Source organism: Periophthalmus magnuspinnatus, chromosome 24, assembly GCF_009829125.3.
Source record: "Periophthalmus magnuspinnatus isolate fPerMag1 chromosome 24, fPerMag1.2.pri, whole genome shotgun sequence".
Lineage (NCBI taxonomy): Eukaryota > Metazoa > Chordata > Actinopteri > Gobiiformes > Gobiidae > Periophthalmus > Periophthalmus magnuspinnatus.
In genome coordinates, this window is record NC_047149.1 from 23460448 (window position 1) to 23483940 (window position 23493).

At 39.7% G+C, this 23493-nt stretch overlaps 1 protein-coding gene across 1 annotated transcript in view; it reads right to left on the reverse strand.

Annotated features, from left to right (window-relative positions):
- Positions 1-339: 339 nt before the first annotated feature.
- The window catches only part of LOC117392565 (kelch-like protein 29), a 566396-nt gene continuing 543242 nt past the window's right edge, over positions 340-23493 (reverse strand). Inside the window, exons 14-15 of the mRNA XM_055232188.1 lie at positions 6989-7133; positions 340-2958 (exon numbers count right to left, since the gene is read on the reverse strand). Of these exons, the coding sequence (XP_055088163.1) occupies positions 2775-2958; positions 6989-7133 (329 nt within the window). The 3' untranslated portion in view covers positions 340-2774. The remainder of the gene's footprint in view (positions 2959-6988; positions 7134-23493) is intronic.

Below are 23493 nucleotides of genomic sequence, written 5' to 3' on the forward strand. Positions count from 1 at the left end.
TTTTGCCCAAGGACACGGCAGCGTTCATAAAAGATATCTAGACAAAGCTTTACTAACAGCTAGGTGGGTGAAGTGTCTTGCTCAAGTGCATAGAGAGACTATTGTGCAATCTCATGGTAAGATATTTGTAAGGAGCTTTGGGCGTAGATCCACTGACCCGCCAACCTCTGGGTCTTTGGATCTGACCGTTCGACCGATGATGTTTACGTCGAGAGCGGGATTCGAACGCCAACCTTCCGATCAGTGGATGAACATTTTATCAGCTACTGTCGCTGTTTGAACTCCGTTTGCGAAATATAACCAAATAAAACCCAAAATAAAAGGACACAGGACACAGGCTCATGTTCAGGTATATGTATTAGGCTTCAGTAATAACAATTGTTAATTCCTTTGAGTACAGATTTACAGACAACCCTTTAACCCAACTTATTCACTTTGATTTTTCTAAAAACATTTTTACACAATCGCAATCTCCAGGTTTTAAAATATACATATTTCCTTCCAGTATTTACACAGTACCAACCCAGAAACATCGTGGGTTGAGAGACTAAAAAACAAGACAAAGGTGAAGCCGACATATAGAACCAAACCAAAAAAAAAAATTGGAAATACTTGTCACAAATGATTATTGTGCTTTTTCCGGGCGTTCGCTTCCAAAAATCTTCCCAAAAATTCCCCGAGGAGAATGCTATGAACCAAAAATCATAAAATACAGCTGAAATTTCACTCAGGCAACAAAAAATGGGACGGATTTCAACATTGTAAAGCCTGACCTGATTTCGTTCCAGAAAGTTGTACAAGAGAAAAAGGTTATCGGGAGTTCAAATCCGGTTGGAAAATACAACATAGAGGAATTCCCACTTGTAAAACTGGATGAGGAAAACAGACGATTTTTCACATGTTTAATCTGCCTCTCCTGTAGGGGACGCTAAAGAAGAGGGAAAGCACTAGGCATGGGACAATACACAGGATTTTTCTAAGGCAAATTCTTGTCGTATTTGGAAACTGGAGTGGTTTATTTGAAATGAATCGCAAAGAATTTATATTTTAGCTGCATAAAGGTTTATATTACACTAACATAACGCAAATATTGGCTTTAGAAGTGTCTATTTTCTCATTTTTAGGTACACTTTCGATTTTTTTTTTTTCATTGGCAGATAGTTTGAAAAGTGACAAAATGAAATCTAAAATACCTCGTCAAGTCCCATTACCAAACACGATTCAAATCAAAACTATTGTAGGTTTTGCAATAAACTGGAAAAACGTGTCAACATGTTTACTTTCCATTTCCCTGTGGTGGAACGTAACAGTAAAAGTAAAAGTACTTCACTTAAGTCCATTTTACACTGGATACTTTTTTACTTTTACTTCATTACATTTGAGAGCAGTATTTGTACTTTCTACTCCACTGCATTTTTGAACAGACCTGAAAAGTAAAAGTACTTTTATTATAGTCTGAGGATTTATTTTTAACACCCTCGTAGTTTGAGCAAATAAAAATATACAAATAAAAACAACTATTGCTTCAGTTGTTTCTGTTGAACAAAATTCCGCTCAGATCTTTATCAAAATCACTACATTTGTAGCTTTATTTGACCTCAAAACCTGCGCAAAATACTTTTACTCTTTAAGTACATTTTTAAACCCGTACTTTAATTCTTGTACTTTTTTTTTAGCTCCAGTATGTGTAATTTTACTTAAGTAACAAAACAGTACCGTATTTTCCGGGCTATAAGTCTCACTTTTTTGTCTTTTATAGCTTCATAGTCGGGGTTGCGACTTATATGTGGAATATAATTTCACATCTTCGTTACAGTCACACTGACAACTGCATTTTTTCTTCATTATTGTGCATTTTTTTAACTTCAGAAAATAGTATAAATCTTCCACCGCTGCCGTTTCCTAAGAAAAGTCTATGGCTGAGATTCCAAACACGATTTAATTAAAACGATTCAAAACTCAAACTCTTTTAAACCCTTAGATTTGTAAATGTGACTTATGGCTTATACAAATAGAGTTTTTGATGGTTGGAAAGTTCACAGTTACATACAACTTTTCCAGTGTAGGGTTTGCTATAATTGTCTCAGATGTCATTACTTTGCCAGAAATGTTTGTCAGTGTGGCATTAAACTGCTCTATCTCCATGGAAACAAGCAGGTCACACAACTACTAGCACTTTAGCCGACCCGCTCACCGTGAAAAAACAAAGGATTTTCAACTACTGCAGTTAAACTTACCAATGTTGCATATATTTAACACCAATATGACTGTTTCCATGGAGATAAGCATGTAACAGACTCCCCAGCCAGAAAAGTTACATAATGAACATTTAAAACATCAATCCGGTATACAACAGTGAACTTTACAACCACAAAAAGTCGATTCCTTGCATTTTTCCGTGTCTTTTTCCCCCGTTTCAAACCCAAATCCCTTTAATCCCGCTGTTGTCCCATGTCTAGTTTCACACGTTACACCAACATTTACCAAACAGAACTATGCGCTAACAATGAAACAAAACAACAAAACGCTTTAGTAAGAACTTTCAGTACTTTGGATGACACGAAACATGACCTCACAGTCCTCCCCTGACATGGCTGAGTTTACATTCCGCGGGCCTATCCCCAAATGGGACAGTAGGGAGGGGAAGGGGGGTAAGAAGAGTCCTCCGGAAGCGCTGTCGTCCCGTCCCTGTGGTCTGGGGCTGGCTGGTGGTTCCTGGTTAGTTTTTTATTATAGTTTAGGTTCGTTTTTGAAGGTTGCCGTTGCAGTCATTGTCAGCCGCTCTGGATGTATTTCTTGATGACCACACAGCCGTGCCTGAAGAGGGGGCAGGGCAGGGACTGAACCAGCGTCCATTGGTTGGTGCAGGGGTCAAAGGTCTCCATGTTGCCCAAAGCGGGACCCTCGCTGCTCACGATGCCCCCGGTGGCGTAGATTTTGCCGTCGAGGATCGCAGCGCTGCACAGAAAAACCAAAAACAATTATTTAAAACTATACTTGTGTTAACGTTTAAATTTAATTATAATTATGTCACATTTTTCTACGTTAATGCCACTGAACACGCGTAAAATTGGTTATTTCCAAAGATTTCATCATTAAAAAATAGAAAAAAAGTGAACAACATATCGATCCAAGTAAAAAAAAAAAAAACGCATGTTAAAGCTGCACTTTGTAACTTTTCTGGTGCTTGTTTCCATGGTGGTGCTTGTTGCTATGTCTGGAAAGTTCCACACGATGTCTTTAAAAGCTCAAAAATCCCTTGTAAATCGTGCAGTCTTATCATACGTCGAATTGCCTCACCACAGATCTGACCTGTAATTTAATGCCATACTGTGGAGTGTGGGCTGTGTACGCAAAGCAGTTGCATCGCCATGGAGACAAGCAGGTGCCAGACCCTCCAGCAGTAAAGTTACACAGTGGACCTTTAATCACACAGTCCTTTGTTGCTGTTGTTGTTGAGAAACTCGATCACGACGCGACTGTTTGTTTATGAGCCGCAATAAAACACCACGTTTTTTGTTTTTTTTCCTCCCTCCATCCTGTCCTCCCTCCTCCCCCTGTACTGTACCTTTCTCCCGTGTCCCACTAACTCTAGCACTCTCTTCTCCCTCCTCCTCCCTCCTCTCCCCCTGTACTGTCCCTCCCTCTCTTGTCCCACTCTCTCTAGTACACTCCCTCCTCTCCTCCCTCTCTTCCTCCTCCCCCTGTACTGTCCCTCCCTTGTCCCCCACTCTCTCTCTCCTCCCTCCTCCCCCACTCTCTCTAGTACACTCTCCCTCCTTTCTTGTCCTCCCTTGTCCCCCACTCTCTCTTGTACACTCTCTCTCCTCCCTCTGTACTGTCCCTCCCTCTCTTGTACACTCTCTCTCTCTCTTCTCCAGGCAAAGCAAATGTCATCTTTGATTTCACTCCGAGTCCGACAACATCTCCGCAACGCGCCGATTACCCACCAGGGGGCGAAGGCAAGATTACAGCACATTATTCACAAAGAGGTAACTGCAAAAACGCACTAATGAAAAAGCAAATGTGTGTTTGTGTGCGCGAGGATCACAAAGTTGTGCTGTAAGCCGATTAGAGCTTTGTACTCCTATTGGGGATTGGATTTACATAAGGTACACACACATTCAGCACATACTGGAGATTATTACACAACGCACTGGCCCAGATACTACACAGGGCGGGGCAGGGTACTAGTAGTAGTAGTAATAGTAATAGTTGCAGTAAGACTGGTAGTAGCAGTTTGTATATTTGTCTTTGCTCAAACGTGTTAAAAATAAACCCTCAGACTTTTCAGCGTCTAAAACAGTAATAAAAAATACTTTCACTTTTCAGTCCTGTTCAAAAACGTAGTGGAGTAGAAAGTACAGATACTGCTCTCAGATGTACAGAAGTAAAAAGTATCCACTGTAAATGTGCTCAAGTAAAGTACAGATACTTCAAATTTGAACTTAAACACAGTACTTTAAAAAGTCTGTAAGATTTAGTAGAAGAGACAACACATGTTACTTCAGTGTTTGTGGAATGTAACGAAGTAAAAGTATTAAAGACCACACACACTATGGTATTTCCTGTATGTTTCGTGTATGTTTCCTCCATGTTTCCCTGTAAATTCCTCTGTACGTTTCTCCATATGTTTCCCTCTAGGTTTCCTTGTATGTTTCCTCCATGGTTCCTCTGTATATTTCCCCGAATGTTCCCTCCAATGTTCCCTGCGTGTTTCCCCGTATGTTTCCTCTGTATGTTTCGTTGCATGTTCCTCTGTATGTTTCCCCGTACGTTCCTCCATGTTCCCCATATGCTTCCCTGTATGTTTCCTGTACATTTCCTCGTATGTTTCCTCCCACATTTAAACACCACAGCTTCAGGCGTGCGCTCTTGTGTCTCACCAACGACCCCCGACCACATGATTAATACGTTGTCGGCCCGGCTATAGAAACACCGTCTATAATTGCATCCCAAATGTGTTTTCCGAGTGTTTCTTCTTATTTTTCTTCCTCTTCTTCGCGGCCGACGAAGCAGCACACGGAGGAGAGATGTTTTATTACCACGGCGACGGCTCAGGGGGAGACCAGGAAGTGATCCCATCGCCGTTAAGTCGACATAATCACCTTTTATCAGACCGTTACGTCCATATACGGTCGTACTACTGCACCTGTGGCCCCGGCTTTTTATAATTACCCAGCATGCACTTAGCGTCTAATGGTGAGTTATAATGCAGGCTAACGGGCTAAACAAGGCAATTAGCAAAACGCGTGAGGATGAACTGACGCTAGCGTGTTGTTTTTGTCATAAAGCTAACACAGTATCATTATGGACATTATTGTGGAAATTGGGTTAAAGTTATTTTAATTTGGCTTCAAAATGTGAATAAATAGCTACTAGCAAAGCGGGCTACGTTAGCATAATTTAAGAAAAACAAGACTTGTACAACGGCGGGGAATGGCGTTTAGCGCCGTACCAAGCTAGCACAAAGACAGAGAGAAAGAGGGAAGAGAGGAGACAGGGATAGAGGGTGGAGGACAGAGAGGAGACGGACAGGGGGAAGAGAGAGAGATAGAGGGTGGAGGACAGAAAGTCGGGAGAGGAGAAAGGAGACAGGGTGCAGGAAAGAAGGGATAGAGAGGAGATGGACAGAGGGATGGGCGAAGAGAGAGAGGAGACGGATAGAGGAAAGAAAGGGGAAAGGGACGGAAGAGAGAGAAGAGAAGGAGGAGACAGGCAGAGAGGATTTGAGTAAACACTACAGAGATGAGGGAAATGCAATACTATGGAACATTCCAGGATGAGCTAGAACATCTCCACGGTGACAAGCAGGTGGCAGACAACCATGAGAAAAGTTATAGAGTGGAGTGTCAAAGTTTGGTAATACTTAAGATGTAAAATTATAAATCTATTACGGTTATTTAATAGTAAACTAGCATTAGATGTTCTGCCCCTAGTGGACAAAAATATTTTCTGTTTTGAGTTGATGTGTTTTGTCCATTCAGAGCTTCCGTAGCTGCCATATTGTTTCAGACGTCAACAGTTCGATTATTCTTCAGTGTTTGAGCGCTCTGGATTGACCCTGTGTGGTTAATTTGCGATTTATATTTGCGCTGAAGTGAATGACGCTAGCGATGCTCAAGTGTCTATGGAGTTTTACATTTAGGTTAGCGTGATGCTAATCGGCGGTTTTGCACACGTTTTCGCTCATTATAGCTACTTTTGGGCAGGTGTTGTGCACATGCTGTATTTTAATAAGCTCCTGTATGTTTTGTTGATTGTAATGTGCATCTATTTTCTTGTGTGTTGCAGTTTTACAAAATCCACTCCATTAAATGTCTAATGCAGCAAGAGTGAAGGCAGAAGATTAGCATTATTAGCACGTTACATAAGTGCTACATGATTCAGAGATATGTATTTTAGAGGATATGTTTTCATCAAACCAAAATTCATTCAGTGATATTTTAAGATTTTGGACGTCATTAAAATCTCGCTGCAGCTTTTAAATCGTCTGACCAGCAGAGGGAGCACGTGCAAAACAAAACAGCATCATCTGTATAGAAATGTGCAACCAATTAAATGAATAAAAATAGTAAAGTTTCTGAGTGTTTCTTTCTCACACATCTGTTAGCAAACAACCAACTACACTGCTAATTAACCATTTGAGCAGGTGTCATTCTGCACAGTCACCAGCAGAGGGAACCAAACATCTAAAAACCTGACATTTTACACACTTATATATGATTTAAATTAAAAATACAGCACAACAACAATGTAAAACTGTTCAAAATATTTAAAAAACCCTGATCAAAGCATCACGTGGAACAATGACTCCACCGAACCCCCACCTCTGACTCCACCATCTTCCGTCTAAGCACTCACCATTGTTATGACAGACTGACAGATTACCCATAAGCCCCAGGTTTTACATATATTTCTCAAATGTCACGGCCCCCTGCGCATTTGCATGAGTATTTACGGAGGATTTAAAGCTCTAATGCGGTACCTGCAGAACTGCCGGGAGTGGTTCATGTTGGGCCCCGCCTTGATGTTGCCTTTGTCGGGGTCGTAGATGGTGGTGGCTCGGGCGTAGGCTCCGCCCAGGATGAAAATGAAGCCGTTCAAACTCACAGCGGGGGCGTATTTGTTATCTGGAAGACAGGAGCGGAGAGAGAAGAGACAATGAAAGAAAGAGATAAAAGGGGTGAGAGGGGATAGATGAAGGAGGTGGGAGGGAGAGAGAAAGTGGGAAGAGAAAGAAAGATGGTGAAAGGAGAAGAGAGAGAATAAAAGGGTTTAGTGACAACACCGGTAAAAAAAAAAAAAAAAAAGTTAAAACAGACGTCAAACTGAAGTGCAGTGAAGGTGTGTGGAGTTTAAAAACACAGTGGAGCACTTCCTGTATCACCACATGATGACATCACAAGGTGGAACTGAGCGTTTCAGAGAACAATTCAGACTAAATATGAATCTGTGAATGAAAAAAAAAAAAACAACTCCAGGTTTGTGACGAGGAAACATTAGAACAAATCAGAAAATAGTGTAATAAACTTAGTCTTGTGTGACCTTTATTTACTATATTTAACATTTAATCATAGCTTATCTAATTTTTTTCTTTCTAAAGGTGCACTACGTAACTTTTCAGGCAACTGTTTCAAGCTCCAGCTACCTTTGACCTTTAGTCCCGTCGAGATTGTTAATCCCAGAGCTGAAATCATCCAAATAAATCTAGTGAAGATGAGCGTGTGGAGCACTTCCTGTATCACCACATGACATCACAAAGTGGCACAGAGCATTTTCAGTCTGACAAATAAACTCCTCTTGCAGGGTTTGCGTGTTAAACGTGTGCGAACGAAACAAAACACGACTCCGGGTCTGTCTGTGACGAGGAAACGTTATAACGGCTCAGAAAACAGCGTGAAACGGCCCTTTAAACACACGGAGTCGATTGTTCCTCTTTCACTGGAATCACGGCAATTTGTTTTGTAGAGATTTTTCTCCCATGCAAACAAAAACCCAGGTCCACCCCGGCGCTCGTGCTCGGCTCTTAAGACGGCGTCGGGAGGAAAATGGATGTGGAACAGGTGAAAAAGGCAAGTCCATAAATCACCACATGTTATTGGGTTTCACAGTGAAATTCGCAAGTGCCCGGCAGAGAAGTAAAACGGTTACACAAGCCACAATAATTCACTATTGCGTTACAGCGAGTGGCACGTCCCATGTATCCACACAAATATAATGAAAATACAAATATACACGTGTAGGACGCACAGGTGGACGGTGGGAAAAAGCTGATGCGGAGTTTTCCAGGCGCCGTACCGGAGTTTTACCGTTTTAAAAGTGTGACAAATAGAGTAAGTTCATATTAAACGTTTTGCAGTGGCCCAGAGTTTTTCCTCACTTTACTAATGCATTCACAGCAGGGCCGTCAACAGATCATTTGGGGGCCCGTGGCAAGAAGTCTCGCATGGGCCCCCCTCAAATGTAAATTAATAGGAAGAGAGTCCCTGAAAGATTCTGGGCCCCTGGACAACAGGCGCCTTTGTTCTCCCTTCATAAGTTGCTGTGATGAGTTTATAAGCATTTTCATTTTTATAGGTCTACTAAGAGAAATTAGCATGCGACAACAGAGAACTTGGGGGCCCGGGGCAAGAAGCCTCCCCCCCTCAAATGTAAATTAATAGGAAGAGAGTTCAAGCTACAAAATTTTACAAGTTTTGCAGTGGTCAAAAGTTTTTTCTCACTTTACTAATGCATTCCTAGCAGGGGGCCCGGAGTCAAGAAGCCTCACATGGGCCCCCCTCAAATATAAATTAATAAGAAGGGAGTCCCTGAAAGATTCTGGGCCCCTGGACAACAGACGCCATTGTTCTCCCTTCATAAGTTGCTGTGATGAGTTTATAGACATTTTTCTCATCTTTTACAAATGTAAATTATCACATCTTTTATAGGTTCGCCAAGAGAAACTAGCATGCTAAGGTGGACGTCACTGACGACATGTTAAACACGACACAAAAATCAATAAATACTTCACTGTGTTTAGAAAGAAATGTTTGTGTCCCAATGCTAACGCTAATGCTAATTTTGAGGCATAATAAATATTAAAACACCACCACAAACTGAAATATTCTGTTTAAATATCAGGTAGTTTTTACTTTAATTAATTTGAATTTCAATAGGCTGTTTATTTGATATTTTACGGTTTAATAAAAGTTAGCATTTTAGCTTTGCGACACAGCGAGCTAGCTAACATGTGGCGGTGCACAGAGCCAATTCGACGCAGACAGGACGCGGCGGGCTCATTCTGATACAAGCTGCTTTTACAGGATATTTGCACTGGGACGAAACAGCAACTTTAAAGAACAACAGAGGAACCAGAGCATCTTTACACTCAACTAATGTACTCGAGTACACACTGACACATCTTTACACTCAACTAATGTACTCGAGTACACACTGACACATCTTTACACTCAACTAATGTACTCGAGTACACACTGACACATCTTTACACTCAACTAATGTACTCGAGTACACAGTGACACATCTTTACACTCAACTAATGTACTCGAGTACACACTGACACATCTTTACACTCAACTAATGTACTCGAGTACACACTGACACATCTTTACACTCAACTAATGTACTCGAGTACACAGTGACACATCTTTACACTCAACTAATGTACTCGAGTACACAGTGACACATCTTTACACTCAACTAATGTACTCGAGTACACAGTGACACATCTTTACACTCAACTAATGTACTCGAGTACACAGTGACACATCTTTACACTCAACTAATGTACTCGAGTACACACTGACACATCTTTACACTCAACTAATGTACTCGAGTACACAGTGACACATCTTTACACTCAACTAATGTACTCGAGTACACAGTGACACATCTTTACACTCAACTAATGTACTCGAGTACACACTGACACATCTTTACACTCAACTAATGTACTCGAGTACACAGTGACACATCTTTACACTCAACTAATGTACTCGAGTACACACTGACACATCTTTACACTCAACTAATGTACTCGAGTACACACTGACACATCTTTACACTCAACTAATGTACTCGAGTACACACTGACACATCTTTACACTCAACTAATGTACTCGAGTACACAGTGACACATCTTTACACTCAACTAATGTACTCGAGTACACAGTGACACATCTTTACACTCAACTAATGTACTCGAGTACACACTGACACATCTTTACACTCAACTAATGTACTCGAGTACACACTGACACATCTTTACACTCAACTAATGTACTCGAGTACACACTGACACCGCGACCTGCTGTTTAAACAATTTGAGCTAAACACGGGGTTTCAGAGAGCGACACAAATGTACTTTAAGAACATGGAGAGAAACAACGAGGGAAGTACAAGCAAATACTCTAATGTGTACAAAAGAGGAGAGAGAAGTACTTAATGCTGTTATTTAAGTAAAAGTACAGATATCGGAGCAAAAAAGTTAAAATAAATGTATTAAAATGTACTTAAAGAGTAAAAAGTTAAGTATTTTGTGCAGATTTTGAGTTAAAGCTTTAAATATTGTGAAAAAAACAACAGAATCGATTGTTTTTTTCAAGCTGTTTTTTTTTTTTTTTTTGCTTAAACTATGAACATGTTAAAAATAAACCCTCAGATTTTTCAGCAGATCTCGGACAATAATAAATACTTTTACTTTTCAGTCCAGTAAAAAATGTAGAATAGAAAGTACAGATACTGCTCTCAAACGTAGTGAAGTAAAAGTAAAAAGTATCCTCTGTACAGACAAAATTGTGACTTAAATACAGTTACTTCATTATGTTCCATCAACAGATTAAGTGTCCTGCCCAATGACACAATGACAGTAAAAAAACAACAAAAAAACACAATGAATAAGGCGGAGATAGAACTATAAAACTTCCAAACTTTTATTTATTTACACATTTATTTCCTGATTTTAAAAGTTTCAACTTCGTCTGTACTTTTTGGAGAATAAATTGAACTGAGGCAACCTTTTTTTTAAGTTTAGTTTATTCTTGTAAAATCCTCATTTATTTTATGATTTTACCACCAAAAAAAAATCAAAATGAAAATCAAAATGACAAGTGTCGAGTCAAACGCAAACACTAGGGGCGCTGTTGGACCCATCGCTAAGACGATCCACAGAATCGATGAAATGACCCAGTTTTTTTTTTTTGTTGTTTTTGTTTGGACTTGTCAAATCCTCACACTTATCTATTCTCTCTATAACGTGATAACAACTCTATTATCAATCCGCCGAATCACCTCGACGCCACGCTGCTCCGTCCAATCCCACGCCACAGATCCGCCCCCCTTCGGACCGACCGAGCCCCGCCCCCTTCCCCCGTCGTACCCGCAGAGAGCCACGGCGAGGAGTCAGACATGTTTAATTATCAGCACCTCTGGAGACTTTCACACTTTGTATAACGTCAGTTGCACCTCGGCTCGTCGCTCCGGCTCTAATCACTGCGCCGCCTCCGAGCGCGTCCACTTTTCAAACCAATCTGCACTTTTTAGGTCGTTCTTTAGTCGTTTTCATCGCTCCGTTCAACACCGCGGTTTTACACCTTGTCTTAAACTGTACGAGGGAGACGCGTCCTCAGCTCAGGGATCGTACGGTTTAGTAAAAACATAGACGGATATAGAGAGTAATTATAGATACGCTAAAATCAAATCAAATTGTTAGCTTCCTCCTGATAGCAGCATTGCTAATTTGCCATTTCAACATGCAGCACTACCACAAACTGTATAAAGAACCACATCTTGCAAATATTACAAAATAAAAAAGATCTCGCCAAAAAACAATCCTACGACGAAATGCTAAAAACAAGCGGCGGCAAATAATATAACCATAAACGACACCTACACGTTGTAAAAGTACGTACATGATAAAAAGGGATCGTTGTGTGTTTTTGTGTCCAACTTGAAACGGCAACATCTGCTGTGTTCGTCATAGCAACCAAAGAGCCAATCAGGAGCGAGGCTGTTGAAGGTAACGCCCCCTTCCCGCCCGCAAAACTGGTTTAGCGGGGAGCGAGTGCTTAGCAACGCTGTCAATCAAACCTGTTGCTAGCGAGTGCAACCTCTGTTATTAATGCTCATATGTTGATAGCGAAATAAAAACACCAGGATCATGTAGAGCGAGTTAATACGAACGTTTAAGACCAAAAGAGTCTAAAAGCAGCGTTTATGGAGAGAGCAGGCCAGTTTTTCAATAGAAAGTGAATTGGAGCCAGTCGATGAAGCCAGAAGTGCGCACATGATCCAGTTAGCAGGTTAGCTATGTCCATTTATATATACAGTCTAAGGTCACTGCCCACTGTTGCCAGCAGAGGGCACCATACAGATCAGATTATTAAAGACTGAGCAGGGCTGGACCGACCATCTGGAGCACGGGGAGTTTTCCTGGTGAGCCGAGCTTTTTTTGGGCCAATCCCTGTCAGATCTGTGCAAAGCCCCACGTATAAGAACTGACGGCCCAGCCCTTTGTCCCCCGGGCCGGTCCAATGCCGTCAGGGCGAGGCTGGAGCGGGAGCAGCCCACCCCCGTCCCGAGCAGCAGTGTCCTAGAGGCAGTGCTGATAGTGAGTCTGTTCACTGAAATCACGCTGAATCAAAACATTTTGTGAACAGTTGGATTGTGTCCAAGCCCATAAAAGCAAACACGATGTTCAGTCTTCAGGGCAGTTTTTATTTTACATCAATAAACCACATACTCGTGTTGTTCTGGTTATTTTTAGCTCATTTTCATACGGTGTGATCAAAGCGTTTACTGTGGACATGTGCGGAGGATTTATGTGAATTCTGCAAAAGAACAAAAGCTCCAACATAAAACATGAGACGTCCCGACACAACGAGGCCCATTCAGACCTGCTAATGTCCACTATCGTCCACTGTCCACTACTGTCCAATACTGTCCACTACTGTCCGCTACTGTCCACTGCTGTCCACTACTGTCCACGGCTGTCCACTACTGTCCGCTACTGTCCGCTACTGTCCACTGCTGTCCACTACTGTCCACTACTGTCCACTACTGTCCGCTACTGTCCACTACTGTCGTCCACTATCCACTACTGTCCGCTACTGTGCTCAGACTGTGGCTTTGCTCTGAGCAGTAAGTACACTCTGGGGCCTACATTCTGGGTCCCACACTCTGAGTCCTACGCTCTGGGGCCTACGCTCTGGGGCCTACGCTCTGGGGCCCACGCTCTGGGGCCCACGCTCTGGGGCCTACGCTCTGGGGCCTACACTCTGAGTCCTACAGGGGGAGCTGTTGAACTTGGGCTATTTATTTATTAATTTCTACCAATCACCATAATTAAAAACAAACAACATTTAATTACAATGAACAACACAGTTTTATTCAACTCATTAGTGTCTGTGGAACAAATACAGGTCGATAAAAACAGGTCGATAACAAAACCATATTATTATAAAACACAATCTAAAAATCTGTTTTGCATAAATTCAACCCAATTATAAGTATCAAGTAAGACAGAATTTCAGCTTCTTTTTCAAATTATTCCAGACCAAAAAGTGATTCCTGATTTCCTCTCCGAGTCCAGCCCTGCTACATGCTACATGCTACATGCTACTCCTGAATTATGTCCATCACATTAGAAAAAGTTCTCTTTAATAATCCATCTGTGATTTTCATTTTAACCCTTTAAAGACTGAGCACATTCTAGTCATTACAGCTCAACTAGACTTTTTTTTTCTTTTTTTAGCCATAAAAATCATGTTAAAGTATCAACATGTACTTTTGCCCTTTTTCACACAACGACCTCTATTTTACAAATCCATCCTTATTTTTCCATTGATGCGTCAAATAAATGTGTAATATCAGTTTAAGCAGAAGAAAAATATAAAAACGAATGTAGTTTTAAGTAACTTTTATGCAAGAAAACAATGAAAAAACGATGTGTCCAGCTCAGAAACACTTTAAATTACATAAATGAACAATAATCAATATTTATAGAAAAGATTATGCAGATTGTACTTAGAGTTAAGTTTTTACAGCTCTTCATTTTTTGCCCACTGGCCCCGCGACTCGACTCCGGATAAACAGAAGAAAATGGATGGATGGACGTCACATTTTTGGGGATTTCTTGATGAAAATGACTGACTTGTAGTTTTATTTTAAATTAACTGAACTTCCTAAAGTCGTACATTACAGGTGTTTCTACGTGTGGCTTTGCTCCGTCTCCAAAAACGCATAAAAATCCAAAACGAAACGTAAAGACCGTGTGGATTTTTCCTTCTCCCTAAAAACTAAGAGTGGACATGATATTTTGTGCCACATCCGCACAGCTCTCATTCCCTTTGCCGAGCGCCTCAGGCTACATTATAACAGCAATCTCTCAAAGGAAAGAAACGTCGTCTTTTCCTCCCCCGAAAGACGCTCGGAAGCATTGTTTGTGCCCAGGGTTTGAGACGGAAACGGGAGGACACTTTGGGCAGGTAAAGTTTGGATTTGGTTGTCAGGGGGATGCAGCACTTTGCCTTCTTCTCGCCGACGAAGGGCCTCAACCAATCAGAAATTCTGCTGAAGCGACAATAAGTTCGATTCAACGTCAGCGCAAAAAAACTTTCTCTGCTTTTTTTTCGTTTAAGCTGAAGCGGAGGTGGCCATGCGTGAGCGGCTGTGCGGGGAATAAACACTGAACCTGACAAGTGCATAGAAGCCACAGTGCAACCTTGTCAAAAAACATCTCATTTTAGCGAACGTAGTTTAACTTTGCAGACGAATTTACCGAGTTAGAACTTTTCCACGGAGATGTTATTACTTTCCTTGGAGTGTTGCAGTTATACAGTTATTGCATATACGGTTAAAGGTGTTTCTGCTGCAAAAATACCTCTAAAAACATGTGTTCATATCGTGAGACGGGACAGACAAGTATAACCCTGTGCGTCTCCATTGAGAGGCGGCAGATACTTGGCGTGAAAAGTTACATCGTGCACCTTTAAGAAGAAAGAAGTGGGAGTCCGTGGATTTGATCAGTCTGCCAATGATGTTTATGTGTAGAGCAGGATTTGAACCACCAACCTTCAGATCAGTGGACAAATACTCACTCTATTGTTTATATAATGTGTGGATTTTATGGAATATCTGAGCAATAATTATCCATTAACTGTCACAAAACAAATTTTAAACGTAACTTTCGAGTGTAGAGTTCGCCACCTGTTTGTCTCGGTGAATAAATGTTCCACTTTTCTTCGCTCACAGTTAAAATACATGTTTTTGGGGGTATTTTTGTTTCCATAGTAACACCTGTATTTGAGGAAATGCAGATACACGACCAGTGAAAAGTTTGAACACAACCTCTCAATGTTTTTTGTTTTTTTCATTATTTTTACGACCGTATTTTCTGGACTATAACTCGCACTTTTTTTCATAGTTTGGCCGTGGGTGCGACTTATACTCAGATGCGACTTATATGTGAAATATATGTTATTTTGTTCATTCATTTTGGCTGGTGCGACTTAGGAGCTCATGTTTTTCTGATTTGTTCTAATGTTGTTTCCTCATCACAAACAGACCTGGAGCTGTGTTTTGTTTCATTCACACACGTTTTAACACAAACCCTGCATATTTAAGCTCAGTTCTTCTCTCAAACTGAAAACACTCCTTGTGACGTCATATGGTGATACAGGAAGTGCTTCAAAACTACCGCTTCATGACATCACAAGGTGGAGCAGAGCATTTTGAGCTTTAAAGACTAAGAAACCAGGATTATTCAAACGTGTGAATGAAACAAAAACACAACTCCAGGTCTGTTTTTGAGGAGGTAACAGCATCAAAACATGACTTAAAGCTCACGAGAGTCTTTTGTGTAATGTAGGACCTTTAAAATGATCTAGAGCAGGGGTGTCCAAACTATGGCCCGGGGGCGAAATGCGGCCCTCAGACCAGTTTTTATGGGTCCTCACGCCTCCTGCTGACCTGACCCAACTGATAATAAGCAGTACTTTTTCATCAAATTAAACTATTTCTACCACTATATCCATAAACATCACATTTCAGTGCGATACAGACCTAAAATTAATGTGTTTTAAGCTTTATTAATGTCAAAGCTGCGTATAAAGCGGCATATAAAGCGGCGTATAAAGCGGCGTATAAAGCGCCGCACTGCATTGATCACTGGTCTGCGATTCGAATGTTTTGAGATGTGGCCCTTGATTTAAAAAAAAAAAAAAAAAAAGTTTGGGCACCTCTGATCTAAAGTTTGACTCACGTGCTGCTAATTTTCCATTTGAACATGCTCCACTACCCACAGTCACCAGCAGAGGGTGACAAATAACGTCTCTGTGGAGATAAGCAGGTGGCAGACGCTACACCCAAAAATATGGTAGAGCAAGATACTTCTCATCCACATTAGCAGCTCAATGTTTCGCACCACTCCCGTTATCCTGGAACAAATACGCTGCTTTTAAACGACGCTGAGTCTGCATTTCACAAGGACAACACCAGCTAGCTACACCCACGCTAGCTGCCAATGCAAAACCAGAACATTTGCGCTTATAAGGCCTAAACAAACAGCTCCGGTTTCCTATGCATCTACTCCCCGCATCAATCCAGCCGATAAGGAATCTACATCAAACTCGAGGGAGTGATAACAGGCTAACGCTATTTCAAAACCACCGCTAACTGTACACAGCCGCAAGATAAGGACTGCAATGGAGACGTCAACACTTCTCTGCCTCCAAAATACGGGACTATTCAACAAACAAGACGGATATTTTTTTTAAAAGATACCACCAAAAATAGGACAAAGGTTTTTCGGTGGCGGTGGCTAGCGTCTGAGATAAGATAAGGAGGTGGAAGAGGTACTTTTTATGAGGAATAGTTGGTTTTTAGATGCTAGAAAGTGCTGATATGGAGTGTTTGGGTGTTTTTAAATGAGAAATACCCAAATGACAAATGCACAATCGGTGAAACTGATTTTATATTATGTAATTAGCAATGCAGTGTCACTACGGCACATACAGATCTGCACGTTAAAAGTCTGTCATAGCCCCGTCTCTGTTATAATGTGACAGTATTGAATCGAACAGGTAAAACTCACTCCTAAAAGTCACGATAAATGTTCTTATTTACCTTAAAGCTACCATTTGTAATCATCTGTGCAACCATTTCCAGCATAATGCAATATCTATGAGGTTTTTTGCGCTAAAATGAATAAATACTAACCAATTAGGTGTGTGTATTGGGGCTAATGCTAATGCTAATTTCTGAGCCTAATGAATATTTAAATAACTGCAGACACTGAAATAACCTACACCTAAAAGTACCTGGGTCGTCATTACAACAAATTTAATGTTGTTGTTATGTCACATTTAACGTTCTAATAGACGTTAGTATTAGCATTAGCATTAGCAATGACAAACAAAGACGTACCTTTCTAAAAGCGGACGTGTCCTCAGGTGAAGTTTTCCCTCACATTTATAAAGTGTTTATAGTGAAACCTGCAGGTCCCTGTCCACCGTCTGACCTCTGACCCTTAACCCAGCCACAGCTTTTGCGATTTTAGCGCCACTCAGCAAAAACACTGTCCCTCTAAATGCTACGTTACTTTAGTCTGACGGAAGAAGACCAGAGAGCACAGTGAGTCCGAACGAAGGCCAGGTGAGGGGAAGGGGGAGGGGCTCCAGGTGAGGGGCGGGGCCAGGTCAGGAGAGGGGGAAGGGCCAGTTCAGGTGAGGGGAAGTTAAAAAAAGCTATAAAATAAACTTTACAGATGCTTTGAATGCTAAGAATATTAAAACAAACAAGTTATTGCTTTATTTAATTAGTAAATCATGTCCAAAGCTAATTAAAAAATACGTTCAACATTTCCATATTCAGTGTTTGTGAATTTAAAGCCCCTGCGTGTAACTTTTAGTCCAAAAATAAACTACAATTAAAGCCTTTTTTTTCATATTGCACTAAAAAAAACACCAAAAAACACGCATCCACTATGACCAAGCTCGCATCTCCATAAACCTGACTCCAATGTGACCTCCTCCTACTTTTCAACATATAAATCTATCTCTACAAAATTTCAACTTTTCTTTTTTCACGCTAGTCACACCACCGTAGCACCACCAAAAACGCCCCCTTGTGTCTTTAATAACAACACCAATTTTCCCGTAGCCATCACGCTAACACTACGGGTCTATAAAACATAGTCACACACTCTGGAACCCGGTAATAGCTTTAAAAGGCTTTAAAACTGGTTTAATTCAGCTTGATGGAGGAAAAACGCACCAATCTACTCCTATTCTCAACCTTTTTCGTATTTATTTTTAGCCCCGGCTCCATAGTGCGCCGTCGATCCGATGCTAACCACGTCACACCTGCATGTAATAGTCTACGGATCGATAAATAAATAGGGGCTGGCTGGAGGGGCAGTCCATCAAAATGTCTTCCTGTCCGTCAGTTCTGCTAAAGGGGACACAGTACGGTCTATACTTTACATAAGAAAATCCCATTGTCGCCTTAAGCCCCTCGTGGCGGGATGTGAGGGGGCTGCGCTATAGGTGGGAGCATATAGACTTTGTATTATGAGGCTGATGTTTGACGGGTTCGAAGAAAATCTCATTTGTCGACTGTGGGTTTGGCTTTAAGGAGCTGGGAGGAATCCGAGTCCCAGGAGGAAAAGTAGATATGATTGTGATTGTGTATAAGGCTGTTTTTACCCGCCTCACGCAAGTACGCAGAGCAAAATTGGGGTTTTATAAAGTAGAAATGCGGATGTTACTATATCAAATGATCCGGTGCGGCGGCGCGGACGTGCTAAACTGATTTATATTTTCGTCAAAACATTTTAACCCCCAAAAAAAGCGAATTTGCGGAAATAACTTGAGCATGTTACAACAGTCAAAAGCGTTTAACAAAAAGGTGAACCCATTTTTCAAAATATTCTGGTTTTGACAAAAATGTGAATTAGTTTTGCACTTCCAGGCCACCGTACTGTTATTAAGAGAAGTATTAGGTATTATTAAGAGAAGAAACATCACGATTTGGCACAAGGACTAAAATGAAATCCTTAATCCGGTCTCATTCTCATTACGTAACCAGCCTGATGAAATAAAACTTTTAAAACGATAAAGTTAATATGATGTGAAAAGCCAGATAAAAGTCGGATTTTTGGGGCGTTTTGGCTTATTTTTAGTTCATATGATTGTAACCTTCAAGCGATAATATGGAACTGACTGCATGATTCCACAGAAATACAAAATTAAAACCATAATTTGGAATATTCTGCATGGACATAGATTAGTTTTATGTCATACTGTGGAAAATTATAGCATTTCCATGGAAACAAACGGAGGAAGCGAATAATCCAGGCCAGATAACAGTATATTTAGTGGAGATAAAGGTCAGTGTAAAGGACGCATGTTTTACAAAGGTTTTCAGTGGAATAAAAACAACCAAATGATAAAACGTGGTTTATTTTAGCTTAAAAATGTACATACTGTGGCTTTAAAAGTAAAGTTGGTTGGTGGTTCAGCCTGTGCTAGCTGCAAACTGTCAAAAAACAAAACAAAAAACTGAAAAAAACCAACAAAATACACAATATACGATTCTAATCTAACTAATGTAACTAGAATATATTTTAAAAAAAACTTTGAATAGAGAAACAAAACTGCACAAGACAAAAAACGCAGCATTGTGCAAGTAAAATAACAAAAACATACGAGTACAGAACTATTACAGCGTACACACTATGAACGTAACGAAGTACAAGTAGTAAAGTAGTAATTTGTAATGTGTATCTGTACTTTACTTAAGTACATTTTACAGTGGATACTTTTTACTTTTACTTCACTACATTTGAGTGCAGTATTTGTACTTTCTTCTCCATTTTTGAACTAGACTGAAAAGTCAAAAGTTCTTTTCATATGATTTGAGGAGTTATTTTTGTTCGTGGAAACAAAGTTGAACATAAAGTTTTGTTTTTTGAGCTTTGACTTGGAGCAAACACAAATAAATACACGAAATTCATGAGAAAAATTAAGAAATTGATTTGTATTGCAACTGTTGACCAAAATATCAATCATTTTTTATCAATATCACTACATTTAACTAATCGATATTCATGGAAACTCAAGCAGGTGGTGCCCAGTTATAGGCCAGGTCAGATCTGTGGAGAGGTGAGCCTGTGCACTGTCAAAATGCTGTTTTTTGAGCAATAAAAATGTCCAATTAAATCAATGTAAAAGGTTAATTAAAAACTTTTAGTTATGTAGATTTTTCCGTGTGACACTATTAGTTTTACTTGAGTAACGTTTCACCTCTGTATCTGTACTTTTACTTAAGTAACAAAACTCTGTACTTCATCCACCGCTGGTAATGAGTCGTCTCCACCCTGATGACAGTTACACCGACTTGCACCATCTCCGCTTCAACTTCAGCTCCAAACAAATCCATATCTGTGATCGTTATCGACTACACTTCTCCATGTGATTGTGTATTCATGATGAAATATTCAAACTACAGGCTGTGTTTTGGTCATCCCAAGGCATCATGGGAAACAGCCCAATAATCAAAGAACTCCGCCAATTCTGTGTAAGTATTGCACGTTTGTAAAAGCCCAGACGAGCACTTTTACAGTACGATAAGCACTCAGAGATACAGTTTAAATGATTCATACAGAGTCTCATCATTATATTTACTTTTAAACAATATTTAAACTATATTTTTTTTCCATTTATAACTGAGTTTGTCACTTTAAATTCATCTTGCAATTTATTTATTTATTTTTTATATATAGTTTTATTATTTGTTTATTTTATCAATATTTAAACAATATTTTTTTCCATTTATAACTGAGTTTGTCACTTTAAATTCATCTTGCAATTTATTTATTTATTTTTTATATATAGTTTTATTATTTGTTTATTTTATCAATATTTAAACTATATTTTTTTCCATTTATAACTGAGTTTGTCACTTTAAACTCATCTTGCAATTTATTTATTTATTTTTTATGTATAGTTTTATTATTTGTTTATTTTATCAATATTTAAACAATATTTTTTCCATTTATAACTGAGTTTGTCACATTAAATTCATCTTGCAATTTATTTATTTATTTTTTTATATATAGTTTTATTATTTGTTTATTTTATCAATATTTAAACTATATTTTTTTCCATTTATAACTGAGTTTGTCACTTTAAATTCATCTTGCAATTTATTTATTTATTTTTTTACATATAGTTTTATTATTTGTTTATTTTATCAATATTTAAACAATATTTTTTTCCATTTATAACTGAGTTTGTCACTTTAAATTCATCTTGCAATTTATTTTTATTTTTTTATATATAGTTTTATTATTATTTAGTATTAAAAAGGTGCACTGTGTAACTTTTCAAGGATTTACCAACTGCTTTTTCCCATGAAGATGTTATTGCTTTGCTTGGAATATTCCACAGTACATCATTAAACTTATCATCAGCTCATTCAATGTTTTTACGTCTTTATTTTTACAACTTTCTACATGTTATATACAAACAGAAGACGTCAAATATACGAGGTAAGATAAATGGAATTATGTTGTAAAGAAAAACAGATTAATAACTCTACTAAATATTTTTCGACAAAGCAAAGGGCGGATACTTTGAGGATTTGAATGTAAAAAATACCTTTCTCCATGCTGCATTATTCTGTATATCCTGGTTCATATATTTGATGTTTTTTGTATGTGTAGAAAATGTAGTAAGTATCGTATTTTCTGGAGTATAAGTCGCACTGGAGTATAAGTCGCACCAGGCAAAAAATACATAATAATGAAGAAAAAACACATATTTCACATATAAATCGCATCTGAGTATAAGTCGCACCCCCGGACAAACTATGAAAAAAAGTGTGTCTTAGTCTGGAAAATATGGTGGTAAAAAAAACAAAAAAAACAACAAAACATTGAGAGGTTGTGTTCAAACTTTTCACTGGTCGTGTATCTGCATTTCCTCAAATACATGCGTTACTATGGAATGAAAAATACCCAAAAAACATGTATTTTAACTGTGAGAGAAGAAAAGTGGAACATTTATTCACTGAGACAAACAGGTGGCGAACTCTACACTCGAAAGTTACATTTAAAATCTATTAAAATACATAGTTGATTTGATTTTTGTGACAGTTAATGGATAATTATTGCCAAGATATTCCATAAAATATAGTATTTGTCCACTGATCCGATGGTTGGTGGTTCAAATCCTGCTCTACACATAAACACCATTGTTAGAGCAGTCACATGCAGTAAGACTCCAGCTCCAACAGATGAATACAGTTGTCGTGTCCTTGGGCAAGACACTTATGACTGTGTCTGTGGATGCTACATAAAAAAAACATGACCATTTACCATTTAATCACAGCTAAAATATTCCCATCCATCCATTTTCTCTCGTTTATCCAGGGCAGCAGTCTAATCAGGGACTCTCCGACTTCCCTCACCCCAGACATGTCCTCCAGCGCCCCCTCCAGTGTGTTTCGGTCGTTACTCAAAACTCATGACCGTAGTCGAGTGTAGGAACGTAGACTGACCGGTAAATCGAGAGCTTCTCCTTTCGACTCAGCTCCTTCTTTACCACCAAAGACCGATACAGCGACCGCATCACTGCAGACGCCCGTCAATCACACGCTCCATCCTTCCCTCGTGAACAAAACCCCGAGATACTTGAACTCCTCCACCAAACATTCCCTAGAATTCGTGACTTATACAAACAAAAATAACGACTTGGATTTTACATTTACAAACTCGACAAACTTCTCAAAACGCCACAGCCGCGCGGTCTCTCTCTCTCTCTCCGACACCACGCATCGCCCACTCCCACACGTGCGAAGTGTCATGCCCAAGGACACAGCAACAACAGCACGTCACCTTATTTTAACTACACAACTTTCTATAAAGACACAAAAAAAAAAAAAAAGTTGGCATTTTTACACCCACATACCCGCTCTGCCCTGCTCCGAAATACAGAAATTCTCCTGAAATCTCTGGCATTTTGATAATTTGGACAATGTGACCTTTACCACAACACGGATAGTATAAATAGATGGGCTAGCATGAAACTCGGGCTGTCTGGCTGCGTGACAAGCTAACATAGACATATCCTTTCAATAGACTCGTCGAGGAACTATTTTTGGCACGAGCAAAAATGTATTCTCCACTTCGCGAGAGATGGGAAGTGGGTCTGATAAGTGTTTGCGAAAGCCATTTGCAGTTCATGCTGGAGACCAAACACACAAAGTACACAGAAAAGTACACAGAATACACACATAATAGTATTTGTGTCAGTCGATAAGACACAGGAGAGAGATGGTGAGAGACGGAGGAGGAGGAGGCGGAGGTGCAGACGGATTGGGAGAGTCAGGGAAATGATGAAACTATTTTATGCGGAAGAAACAAGTCCAAAAATCAAATACGTAAGTAAAAGTTGACGCGGAGGTGGAAGGTGGATTTCCTATGTGTAT